General features: G+C 36.1%; 1 protein-coding gene across 4 annotated transcripts in view; it reads right to left on the bottom strand.

The window, feature by feature from the left end:
* Positions 1 to 14080, bottom strand: part of Grid2 (glutamate ionotropic receptor delta type subunit 2) — a 1442266-nt gene that overhangs the window by 261374 nt on the left and 1166812 nt on the right. For all 4 annotated transcript variants that reach the window (XM_074041373.1, XM_074041371.1, XM_074041372.1 and 1 more), the window contains one exon: positions 5231 to 5426. In XM_074041373.1, the coding sequence (XP_073897474.1) occupies positions 5231 to 5426 (196 nt within the window). The remainder of the gene's footprint in view (positions 1 to 5230; positions 5427 to 14080) is intronic.

Genomic DNA, 14080 nt, shown 5'->3' with positions numbered 1-14080 from the left:
CTACTAAAAGCTGAATACCATCCTCATAATAATCAGGATATCATTATTTCAGTGCTAGCAATTATCCTATATTCCTAGTCAAATCTTTTCCTGTGACCTGGAAGTTTCACCACATGTTCTCAGAAAGTACCTGCTTTATGTCCAGTCTGTTACAAAATAACCTGATAGACTCAATTCCATTAATGTGCTAATGCCAGTAACTGCTTGCATTTGTAGTTTTGTGGGATGGATTGGGTTTTAACAGGGATGAGCTTTCCATGATGTAATTTGCAAATGTTGCCATGTGGCCAGCATGGCCTTCCAACTTTTTTTCCAGTTCCAACATTGCCTCCTTCAGTTTCTCTCAATGCAGGGGCCATGTGCTTTACCAAAATATGAATTATATCATGCTGCTCTTTTGTATGAAAGCCTCTTTTTCCACATACAGAGTAAAAGCCAGCTAAGAATGACTTTTGCAGGGAATGATTATCCAAGGTCTGCAAACTTGCTTATGACAACAGATTTACAGGTGGTAGGCACACTTAGCTACTTATTCTTCAACCATTGTCCTACCTTTCCTTGTCAATGAGTCTACCATCCACTAGAGAGTCTAAAATGATCAATAGCCACTTTCCTGTTCTTGGTTATGGATATCATCTATTCATAAGACTCCTGACTTGGAAGCTTCTAGAAAGCTTTCTATGATAAAATGAAATATTCTCCTACCTGCATTTGTATCTTATTTAGGTGAATAGGGAAAACCCACCTGTGACTGTGCAGTAAGGACCTAAAGACTAAACTCATCACTGTGGGTGGGAGAGCAGAAGAATTAAAAACAATAGGGTCTGTGAAGGTAGCTGTGTGCTGATGTACTTGCCAATCCAAGGACCATTTTCTGCTTCCTTGTTATCCATAATAATAAGATTGTCGTACAGAAAACACTTTTAGTGAATCTGTTATTTGCATTCCCGAAGAATCCTAAGTAAGACAAACTGGATCCATAGTTTGATTACTTTTAGAGGTCAGCATAAAACTGCACAGAGCACAGAACTTTTAACTTCCTATATTCTGAGTTCAACTTGGCTAACTGGAATTTTATTTGGATTCTGCTATTATGACTGAGTTTGGGTTGCTTGTCTATCTTTTGCCACAAATGACTTGTTTCAGTGCCAGTGTTTGTAGTATCCACTTGGATTCTCTCATCTTCCTTCATGTTTATCAAGAAAGACTTCTAAACATTAAATTTCAATTTCTGTATACAAAAAAAGAATGTTCTGTATAGCCCTGCATTAGCACAAATCAAATTTTCACACGCTGTGAATCACTGTTAGAGTTTGTTAAACTGAGATCAGCATTCAGAAAGCCTGTGTTGGGGGTCTTAATGGTTGGTATTTCTAACCAGCCCTCAGGTACTATCATTGTTAGTTAGTAGGACCATGCTTTGATGAGTGAGACCCTGCATGATTTGTCTCCTCTTAACTTCTTAACTTTTTACTTCTCAAATCTTGTCACCTCCATGATATTATCCATTTTCTCTGGATCCATACTCCATATTCTTGTGAAATCTAGGCATGTTACTATCTCAGTTTCTTTGCATTGGCTGATCCTCTGTCTAGAAACACTTTACCCAGATGTACAACCCTCTCCTCCTCCTTCCTCTTTCTCTTCCTTCTCCTTTTCCCCTAGTCACCTCTTCCTTTTTCTTTCCTCTCTTATACCTGCTTCAACTTCAAGTTTTTATTCACCAATTTCTCAGTGAAGTCTATGCAGCTTCTCCATATTTGCCACCTCCCTTCTCTATGCTACTTTCTCTCCCTAACACCTCTCACTATGGGGTATCTATACAGTCTATTTACTTTGTTTAGTTTGCCACCTTGGTTAGAAAGCCAACTCGACAAAGGCATTTGTTTACATTTCTGTTCACCCCAGTGACTTATACATAGAAGGTAGTCAATAAGTAATTGTTAAATGCCTGAAAATTTCAGTCACATTTTTAAAACCATACTTTCTTTCCTTGCGCAAAAAGTCTGGGGCAGAAGAGACAAATTTATTCTAGCTTAATTAGGAGAGTTTGGTACAGGTGAATGTCTCGCAAGAAGAGTATACGTCAGAACTCCAGACTTGCTCATTTGCACTGATGTCTTTGGAACAAGCAGAACAAAGATGCTAGAAGGGATCAGGATCTCACTTCAAGAGGAGAAACTAATGAGACTAGTAGCTCAATTAAGAACAAGTGCAGCCTGAGACTTTAATGAGATCCATTTAAGGTTACAAATCCTGCGGATTGTTTATCAGTGATACTGGCTTTCCTGGGAGGCAGTTACTATATATATATATGGATTCCTGTCAAAGACCCCACAGAAGAAGTTCTGCCTTTTATGGAATGTTGACCTAGACAACCTCCAAGGTCTCTTCTGCCAGCACAAATTAGATATCAATGACAGAGCACAGGAAGCAGCTATGTGAGTTGTGCAAGATGAATTGTTCCAAGAGGAATCCATAGTCGCATTTCATGTGTTACCATTCTCAGTTTCATGACCCTCCCATGACCTCTAGCAGGTGAGGACATTACTATTTTTTGGTTGTTTTTGTTTTTTAGTAGAAACTTGTCAAAACCTTGCAAACTGAATGAAAATACATTTCATTATTTCTACTTACTGTCTAACCAATCAATTTTCAACTGTCTCTGCCTGGGGTGAAACAAATACATCCTACAAGCAAATTTCACTTAGCTATTTTTTATTTTCTATTGTGAATTCATATTCTGCCCCTGTGGTAAATCAGAAAACCAAATAAATATGGTACAATAAACATTTGAGGACTTAATTTGCATTTTAAAACTTATTAGTTTTAAACTTTTATGTCAGGGGATAGAAAATGTTTTCTACTTCTACTGCATTTTCTTTTTTTATTATGTCATAATTTTAAGTTAATACTAAGACATATTTAAAATAAACTTTTATAGTTACAAATCTCTCACATATACATTCTTTCAGATACTCTCCAGGACTATTTGTAAGATAGGTTTATGGCTCTAGTTCATACTATTTTATTGATACTTTACATCTATTTTCTTATTTAATCTTGACAAAAGCTATGTGAGACAGAGTTCTTATCATCATAATGAAACTCCTAAGGCCAAGAAAGATTCTAAATAATTAAGTCATATTTGCACATTTTATCTTTAAAAAATGAACTGGATTCAAACTCAGGGTGACCTACTCGAAAAGGTCAAGCTTCTAATTCCTACACTGTGATTGTTTTACCAATATGTAACATGAGGCATACAGGAGCCAAATGACCTGTAGATTTTCTCTTTAGTCTTTACAGCAGAACCCTCTTTTGTAAATTTCATAGTTTTATCACAATTTATATCATTCTGTTTAGTCATGTTTTATTTTCCTTTTATCTTCTTCACCAGATTTTCTCATGAAACCAGTGCCCACTTCTCAGATGCTTTCCAGTTCCTAGATCAGAACCTGGTGCATAGCAAGTACTCAGTAAATATTTGTTGAACGAATAAATTAATGAGTGAGTCAATATGTATGTTTCCTTCTTAAAGTATTTTCTTGGGAAAATATGTATCTGATGAGAGAAAAGAAAATCAAAGTTTCCCAGCATAATGCTGTATAGAAAGAGATTATTAGTCATGGGAGCTTTGGCTCCTGAAATTGAACAGAAATAAACCATGAATTTGTATTTATACTAATCCTCAAGAAGAAAGTTCCCTCCTTTTTTTGGAGGGGGTTGTTAATCCTGGGAATTCAAACCAGGGTCCCACGTATGCCAAGACACACTTCCACTGAGCTATATAATACTTCCAGCCCCAGATAATTTCATCTTAATGGTAGATAGTATAAGGGAAAATAACTTCAAAAACCATTTCATGTACTTATTCTGAAAATCAAGAATTAATTCATATTCCATGAATATGTACTAAACCCTAGAATATCTACACTTGCTCCCCTCTACTGGATCCACATTTCCAGCCCCCACTCCTCTAGTTGAGGACACCAGGCTGAACTTCCAGAAGTGGAACTTCCAGGTCCTCTTGGGAAAGGCAAAAAAGAAACACTTTAATATCAAAACCCAGCTTTAGAAAACTGAGATTTGTACAATGAGGGAAAAGGAATTAGAGGCCGTTGCTAACATCTTAAAGACACTGACTTTCTTAAAGACAACATTAGTACTTATGGAGAGGTTTATGTCAGCACCATCAGTTTTCACAATAGTGATGGCAATGTGGTGACTGCAAGGATAACTTGAACTGACTCCAGAGGTCATACTGACAGCCATAGTAGATAAAGGGACACACATGAAAAGGGAGAGTACAATGCTGCAACCTGTGGTAGAATAATTTTAATATCGAAATCCTTCAGTGTTTGCCTTTTGAACAGGAAACTCAGACTTGGGGTCAAAATTACTCTGTTGTGGAAAGTCACAGAGACAAAGAGGAGAGTATGATTGCTACCATTATTGACATTCATTCACGCATTCATTCCCCAATTATTTGTTGATGCCAAACACAGGGATCTTCACCAGGCTAGGCAGTGGAGGTAATTTTAAGCCACGACAATGAGGACAACAGTCAGTTTTCTCACAGAGGTTGATAGGGCCTGGATTGCTTCTTAATACATGTAAATAACTACATCTCAGAATGTAAAATAGTTTTAAGCTCTTCACAAAAGGGAAAAAGCCTTTCTAAGCCTTTTTTTAAATAGTAACTTCTAAATGATGATTATAGAAAAATAAGATGTAGATAAAGGTTTTCACATTTGGAAACAGAAACAGACATTTGTAGGAACCTTATTTGCTGACAAGATTAACTTTCAAATAGCTTCACATAATCACAAGTAAAGATAATGTTTTAATCTAAAAACAAATGCAGAAAATGCCCTGAGTCATTTTAAAAAATACAAAAAAACAAAAAGGATAACCTGAATGATATTTGGAATGGGATTTGTAAAAACTTTTTTAGTCTTCATGTTTCTAAGTCCTTAATCCTTTTCGGAGCATATTTACTATTTTTGAAATTCCATAAGAAACCGATCTGTTAGACACCACAGAGAACTTTAAATTCTCTCTACTGGTGCACTGAGTTGACTCAAAACCTTCTTTAAATTCATAGAAGGCATAATTTAACGGAAAACTCTGTCAGATTTATAGAAAACAAGAAATAAATTTTGACTTAGCAATTCCAAGATGGAAGACAACATGGCAAAGACTATTATTGAAAAACCATAGCCAGTACCTTTTGAATGCCTGCTTGGGACTCCAGAACATTGTTCTCTGACCCATTGCTTCTGTTAATCATCCTCCACATTTGGGAGTACATGCTGTCCCTCTCGAAAGGGTTCAGTCCCTTCATGCGAACATGTTCATACACTGCAGAGTCCAGGACCGTGCCATAAGGGATATCTGTTTGCTTGGACAGATCCTGGAGAGACCTTGGTTATTGGGAGAAAAGAGAGACACGAGAAAAAGTACTGAATATTTTCAAGTGTTAAAGGAAGAAAAGGGCAATGTAAGTAAAGATAGATATCAAATTGCTTTTATTTTGTTTTTTCCTAATATTAAGATGTAATGAATGAGGAGAACTGCAGTTAAAGTATATATGGCAAATTATGAAGAAACAAAATCACTAATGAAGAAAAGGTAAAAATTTTTAAAGGCCTTGCAGTTTTTTGTGAACTGTGACTGAAGGGAAAATGTAGCAATCATGTTAAAGTATTGACAAATTAAATTACTAATCATAATAGTTTATTAGTTTATTTTAATATATTATAAACATTAGGCCTAACTGCTCTAAGTAGTAAAGCTTTAATAATTTTAAAAGTAATTACATTTTTCCATAAACATGTTTTCATGACTGCATTTATGATCGTGACTATGGAGTGGCTAGTGATGTCTGTTATCTTTGGAAGAATTTCACCATATTGTAGTTGAGGACACTTAAGCTAAGAAAATATGTGACTAGGTTAGTGTAACATAGTCAGCAAGGAGAGAGGTGGTATTCAGATGTAGGTTGGTCTTTCTCAAAGGTTACAGTGTTTCCACCATAAGATGGTAACACTTACTTCTATATATTTTTGGCTATAGTTGATGTAGGATTTGTGTGTGTGTGTGTGTGTGTGTGTGTGTGTGCGTGAGTATGTGTGTGTGCGTGAGTATGTGTGTGTAAGAGGGAGAGATAGAGGGAGGGAGGGAGAGAGAAAAATGAGAGAGAGAGAAGGTGAGAGTGATAAGGGAAAGTGGGAAAAGAAGAGAGAAAGAGACTTTTCTTTGTATTCAAATAGTATACATTTCATATTTCTGGAAGCTGAATATGTTTTTGGCTTTCTTTGCTTCAGGATAAAGTTCCAGGAGTTTCAAACCAATCTTTGAGTTAGAAATGTCATCTATTTGTCTCAGGTTTTCTCTCTCTAGATTGTTGGTCAGTTTCCTTAGATTTGAGTTTCTAAACCACTCTATGATCTCTGACTTGGAGAGCCACTTACCAATCCACTGGAATTCATTGAATATGTGTAGGTGTCTGACAATAATGACTGACATGTATTTATGTATCTTTGGCGTAGTGTTCAAAGTGAAAGGACGGTGTGCATCAAGCTCACTAATTTTGGGAAGTGGGGAAGATGCTTTGAAACACTCTACCATAATTTGCTCAAGAATCAATGCCCAAGGCACTCCAGAACCATGGATCACAAACCTCATGTAACTTATACCTCTGACTTTTTTGTCTGTTTTTATATGGCATTAACTAACGGTTTCGAAAAGTCTTGTAAGCCACCAGTAGCACTGGGAAAGGTACCGGGAACATTCTTGCAGTTCTCGTCTCCAGAATTCACAAAACTATGCTGTAAACAATAAGTTAAGGCCTTCTTTTTATAGAACTGTTTGCACCAATTGCTAATGTTAACTTTCAGCAAAATTTGATGTGCACTTTACTGAGTTTTGTTTCATGGAGTTTTTACTCCATGAAAACTGCTATAATCATTCCTTTTTTACTCTACACAACTGCTGCATAAATGACACATTGGAAAAGCACTCTTTGATGAGAAGAATTTTCTAGAATATTCTACAACTAGTGAACTAATTCTTCCATGTGTGAAAGACAAACTAAAATGTCAGTGTAAATAAATAATTGAGGGATAGAAAATGGGATTAAAAAAATGGGGCTACGTGTAATAACCAGGGTACAATTTAATGCAGAGTGACAAAGCACTTTTTCCAGGGACATAGTAGAATTATCTTTGTGAAATCCTGACAATAATAATACTGCTTCACTCATTTTCAGTAGTGGGAAAAAACTGTATTAAAGACACCAACATTTACAACACCTTTACTACTGTTGAGGATATTCTGAAATAGTAACACAGAAGGAATAAATCAAACGTATCTATACAGGTTATAACAGCAGGCCTCGTTTACTCATCTTCTTCAGATGCAGGCACAGGTAGCTGCTCACAGCACCGCAGAGCGCCGGAATGTCCACGGAGAGGACAGACTAACAGAAACCCTACCAGCAGATGACTGGCAACTTGCTGCTTGGCAGATCTGGGATCCAATCTTCATTATAATCATCAAAAACTTCAATTTGGTGGCAGTGATCTAGGGTGAAATTTTTAATGCCTACATCTACACATGTGTCTACATGGTTTGTCCAAATGCTCACACTAGTAAAATACTGTTTAATAAATTAATATTCTCTCTTGAATTTCCATGAAAAGAAAATTAAAATCAAGTGTTGGGATCCTTAGTATCATCATGTTCCTATGACATAGCTTTACCTGAAAGTAGTTTTTCAGCCCAAATACAGAATTATACAATGAGCTATTTGGTGAAACTGTTTAGTAAAATGAATTTGTAAAGGAATGCCTTAATATATTGCCTATGTGAAGTTCCTGATGTCAGACAAAAAAAGGTAGTTTATTTTCAACATGCTTCAAGTCTAGAATAGCAGAGCATTTTGTAATTTAGAACAAAAGCATGTTCCCTCTAGTAGTGTCTGATATTAAGCACAGCTTATAAATTTGCCTTGAGACATGTCTGCAATGAAAATTACAGCTTGTCTGATTCAGCGTCCTTCTATTATGGCATCCCAAGATAGCACCAGAGGGGGCAAAAATAAAGTGACTAAAGCAAAATGAAGTGAACACTAACAGCTTACTGTAGAAAGAGCAGGCCCAACACAAACAGGGAGTGACTATCTACATGGCCATTTTGGTTTCTTCATGCTAATAAGTTTTTAGAGCCAGTACTGCAGAAATGCTGTAACCTCTTTTATAAATTCCAAAAAGAAATCTAGTAGGTTATTCTACAAGCTATAATCCTCAAAAAACTGTTTCTGGAGGTCAAAAGCTGAGAGGATACTATTAAAGCATGTTCAATCATTGCATTAAAATGTAAAACAGTCTAGAGTCATTCATAACCACCTAATGTATAAGTTAGTTTATCATGACTATTGAAATTTCTTATTTTAATAATAGTCAATGTTTTCCCAAACCACAGAATGAATGGGGAATTTCATAGTAGTTATCTATGAATACACTTAAGCTAATATAGTCCATTTTTTCCCTAACCGCATAAACCACAAAACTCACATACACTCATTTAGTGTTCACTCTGTGACTCCATTAAACCCAAATTCTCTTGTCCCAACCTCATGCCTTCACTCATGCACATAGAGTGAAAATGAAGCCCCGGGAATAGTAAAGGAAAGTTCATGTTTTGCCACACTAATCAGCTTTGTTTTCTCAGTATCTGAGATTCTTTGTTTATTTCATCATACTGGTCTTTCACTAAATTAGCATCAACCTGTAGATATTAACCAATGCTGAGAAACGATAGATAAGTATTATTTAGTTATTTATACACACACTACATACACTGAGGAAACTTGGAAGACAATTTTATTATTTTTCTAAAGTACATTTTAGAAATTTGAATGGATCTTGTTTATACAAGAGAAATATAAATACTTAAACTCCATTCAAACATTTAAAATTAATTTTTACACATGTGATAGTCTGATATCAGATGTACTGGTAGCAGTCATTTTGATGTTGGGTGGGTCAGAGTTTAAGGTCAAGCAGACCTATTGTTTATGATCTGTGAGATGCTGGCTGCCTCTGTGTACCATAGTTTCTTTATCTATAAAAGTAGGTAGAATTACAGTGTCTTCCTCGGAGCTATAAGAGAACCTGTCACAGTAGCATTTGACTGAGTTATCTATTTTATATGAATATTGTTAGGATGATGACTCTCCTGTCTTTACGCTCTATTTAATGATTTCTAATAAATTTACCTTTGTGGAATTTTTTTTCCTCTGGCAGAGGCAGAATATCCCTTAACTAAAACATTGTTGAAGAGGAGACTTATGTATTGGAGTAGAATTGAATAAAATCTGGTTTTCCTTTTAAATACAATGTTATATGAAATTATGACACTAAATGGCCGTAAATTTCTTCATAGTAAACTCTTCAGGAAAGTTATGTGACTTTGTATTAATGAAATTATGTTACAGTGACTGTGTTTGTAAGGTACTTATGTTTCTAAAACTAAATATAAGATACTTATATTCTAAAATATAAGCATAAGATACTTATATTTCCAAAACTAAATATAAGATACTTTATTTCTGAAATATCTAATGCCTAGTTTCTCTGCAATGAACTTTCACTCATATTTTTACTTGTTTTCCTTTAAACAAGAGATGTTGCTTATATAAACCTTTCAAATAAAGTTCATAAACCTCTCTGTCTTGTTTCCATTATCATCGTCTTTAATTTTTTTTTTTTCAATGAGTCTGGTTGTTTGGAATACTCACTAACAAATGACAGGTCTGAGTTGCCAGTCCTGGCTCTAGGAAATTGCAAGTGTAATCCCATTTTTTATGGACTGAAATAAGTCAACTCAAGTTACAATAAACAGAGGGGATTTTTCTTTGGGGCAGGGCAAGAAACGAGATGTGGCTGATAGGACTGGCACTAGCAACTTCAGGCAAAGGGGCTGATGATGATGGAAAAAGATGAAAAGCATCTATGACAAGCATCCTCTGACTCAGTTCAGGCCCCCCACCCCTTTTCTCCCTAACATCCTTCTCTGGATACTGAGTTCAGCATCTGCCGAAGGACAGATATTGTCACAACTTGAAGGGCTCATTAGCAACCATGAAGTGAAGAGGCTGCCAGTGTCCACTGCAGTCCACTGACTGTAGCAGCTGAGAGCTGTTATGTAAAGAGCACAAATGCAGGCTTTCTAGCATGAAAAGTGATTGACAATTAAAACTTAAAAGAACAACTGACATGCCAACAGAGTGAGAACGTGTCATTTAGACTCAGAAAGCAAGTGAAAGTGCTGGGGAACAGGATTGTGTGGTAAGATAAGGCAGGCTTGCCACAGAGCAGTACTGGCAAGGGCCCTGTATAGAGCAACCTTTCAGCTTCTAAAAGCAAGGGTTTGAAGACGTAAAGATTTAATTTGTGCTTTCATCCTTGAACAAATTATTTAAGCTTCTTCAAGTTGCAATTTATTTCCCTATGAAATAGGAAGAAACAATACTTTTGCATTAAGGTATCTGGAAGTTTGAATTAGATATTACATGGAAGACACCTTGCTTGGTGGTTAGTTACTTTAAAGTACTCAGTCGCTAGTAGTCAAAATTTTCAGTTTTATCATTAGTGTTATTTTTACTTTGTTCCCTATTATGGTTTCTAGAATTACCCTCTCCTTATTTTCTTATCAGATTCATTCTCAGCAACTAACTCTTTCTTACCTTTGCCTCTTTTTTAAAATTTTATTTTGCAGACTGGGGCTTGAACTCAGAGCCTACACCTTGAGCCACTCCACTAGCTCTTTTTGGTGATGGGGTTTTTTAGGATACAGTCTCATGGACTATTTGCCCAGGAATGGCTTTGAACTGTGATCCTCCTGATCTCTGCCTCCTGAGTAGCTAGGATTATAGGCAGGAGCCACCAGCACTGGCTTACCTTTAACTCTTTACTAACTTCCCCCTTCATCTAGTCTGTACCTTTTACTTTCTAAATCTTGTCTGTCACAACCTCTCTCTTTTTTTTCTTTAAAGCAATACCACTGTCACTTTAATCTGCACAACTATTTCAGTCTTTTCCCTATTTCTACTTTAACCTGCTGCTTATCCACCTTCCACACACAACTGAAGTATTTTTTATGTGAACTATACATACATGGAGGAAATGTGTGATTTAGGGCAAATCCAATCACACTGTTAGAATATTTCCTCTGTAGTCTGGTGCCCTTAGAAATTTATTCAAACTTTTTAGCCTTCAAGATCATTCGAAAATTTGTCTTAAACCTTTTTTATTTCCATTGTTAGAAGCAGCTTTTTGCCTCATTCACATTCACAGTGTAAACTAAACATACCATACCATATTTGCAATCTTTGTTTTAATCACATGCCTGTATCCTTGTCTACCTGGTGAATTGCTTTCCTTTAAGATCAAATTCCACTCTCTATCTCCCACTCTTCTAAACACTTGGCATATGTTCACACTTGAGCATTGTGTTTTAAAATGTTACTTCTTTATTTACCTTGTTAAAATATACACTAGAGGTTCTTAGGGTTTTTTTTTCCTTATTCATCTTTGAAACTCAGAACCTAGCCCTGGGTCTAGAAATACAGTCAGCAAAGAATGAGCTTTGCCTAGTTTTTATAGAAAAATCCTTTTTATTTGGAAAGACAACATTACTATTAAACTAGCAAAGCATAAAAGATGGATTTTTACTGTATATTGTCAGCCATTCTGTGGGCAACTTATCATGGTCAGAAGTACTTTGTAGTTAAAAAGTAATTAAATGTTTTTACTGAGAGATTTTTGGGAATTTCTCTTGCAACAAAAATTAGCAGTTCCAGGGAGCTGCTTGCCAGAGCATTTCTCCATGTATGTAAAACAAATATATTCAGATGCCAGGCAAATAAAAAAGAAAATCCAAACAAACGGGACTGAAATAAAATATTTGGAAAAGCTGAGGTCATAGTCCATGAATCTGGCAGACACAGGACCTGGAACCAAGAGGAATGTCTGTTCCTAAAAGTGTCACAGTGTAGAAAGAGAAGTGCTTTGTCTGATGAGTGATTCTGTCTGAAATGTCAGAAGCAAGATGAAATGGAAATTTCCTCAACTAACTCTGTTAGCTGAAATGACTAAAACTTATGCAAAAGAATGAATGATTTTAATAGCTATGGAAGAGATAAATACCAAGAATGAGGAGAAAATAGTCACCTCTTATAATAGTGAGTTAAATTTTAGGATTTTTATTCACAGAGAACATTTAGATACTGTCACTTGCAGAAGCATGAGCTAATTACCCTCCAAAGGCTTTCTACCTTCTACTTGTAGTGTAGCCACTGGTTACAATTATTCCTTATCTTAGTAGCTCCTTCTTTCAGTGACATTTTTTCAGTCTCCTCAAGTACAAGGTGGTAAAGAAAGTCTGATAAAATTCAGGGTATAAAGAATATACAGTGGGGTAGACAGTACTCTTGATGTAAGAAGGGAAATTTGGTTTGCAGATAGTTTGGTTCTTACTTGAAAGCTTAGTGAGGTATTTTTAGTGTCTGGGGGTGGTGCTAATGAGTATAAGCAGACTCAGGAAAGAAGTGAATATTCCTTTAGCCAAAGAATACTAGTCTTTGAAAAGATTAAGGTCAATGTCACTTTAGTGGAAAAAATGGTCTGAAATGATTCTATGGGGCCAGGTACTTCAAGAGAAACCTGCCATAGCTATCTCTAACAGAGACAATGTATGCCACACCAAAGTGCTAGGATCGTCTTCCCTCTTCATGGTGCTGTTATTCCTTCTCTGCACTGTAGAAGCTCTTTGCAGAACAAGCTCAAGTATGAAGTTTGAATGACACCAGGCAAGGCAGAGGGTGAATGCTTCTTTTCTTGTGGAGACAGTGAGATTTTCCTAAGAAAGGTCTTCTGGATGCAGAGAATGCTTTATAAGAGGTGCCATATGGGAACCAAAAGAAGTTGGAGATGTGCAGAGGGTCAGCAGATGAGTAGTTCTGAGAGAAATGCAGGACTTAGACCTATCTGGTATAGCCTTTCTAATCTGTTTTCTCCCTCTCTCTGCCCCATTCTAAATCCTTCGCTTGACTCCAAACCCTCCCCATCATTGGTACCACATAGGACATTAGATAAAAGACAGTTGCCAGTCCTTGGGCTGTGAACTTCTTTAGAAGGCTTGTTTGATCTTTATTTCTAAGAACTGCTTAAATAACCACAGTTTCGGATGTGTTCTGTCTAGAAAGAGTGTGGATCACTACGCATAAGAAGGACACCTCTCCCTTCTGCATCACTGTCCCTCTGTAATCCCCCACTAGGTGGGAGATTATAGCACAACAGATGGCACAAAAGGCTTTCCTGACAGATTTAGGACTTTGTTCTGCACTCTGCCGTATACAATATTCAGGGGCACCTGGGTCCTCCATATGGTTTAGATAAGATGATCACAAGTAAACTGGAAGTTCACATGAAATAGATGGAACTTGAGAAAGATGGAGGTCACAGGTTACTTATGGGAACACACATAAAATAATATCTTTCCAATAAAATTGGAAAGATTTTCCCCTTCCATACACATTTAGTGGATCATTTAGTGGCTTCATTCTAGCAGATAAGGTGGCTGATTTTAGAGAACCCACAGGAAGATAGAAATGCTTTGTGCTTCTTATACTGTCCAGCATAAAATTAATAAAAATGATTGTTAAGCCCTCTCCAAAATAAAATGCAAGAGAACATTCATCTGAAATCTGATTGCCTTGTTTATTCAAACCCCAGTACTGTCTCAAAAAGAAAAAAAGATCAAAATACAAGTTAGGAACTAATGAATCCTCAAATATAGCTAAAACTATAATTTTTCCACCAGAAGCTTGGTGTTGTTAAAGAATTAACATTTATAATGTTGATGATTGAACTGATTTATTATTTTAATCACTTTAATTACTTTAACAAATATTTAATGTTTATCATTAAACATTATAAGATTATTAAAATAAATACATACACATATGTGCATATTATGAATGGCTACTTTGTATATTTAAATAATATATGAT

The sequence above is a fragment of the Castor canadensis genome, chromosome 9 (assembly GCF_047511655.1).
Source record: "Castor canadensis chromosome 9, mCasCan1.hap1v2, whole genome shotgun sequence".
Taxonomy (NCBI): Eukaryota; Metazoa; Chordata; class Mammalia; order Rodentia; family Castoridae; genus Castor; species Castor canadensis.
This window is presented reverse-complemented; position numbering and strand designations above follow the sequence as displayed.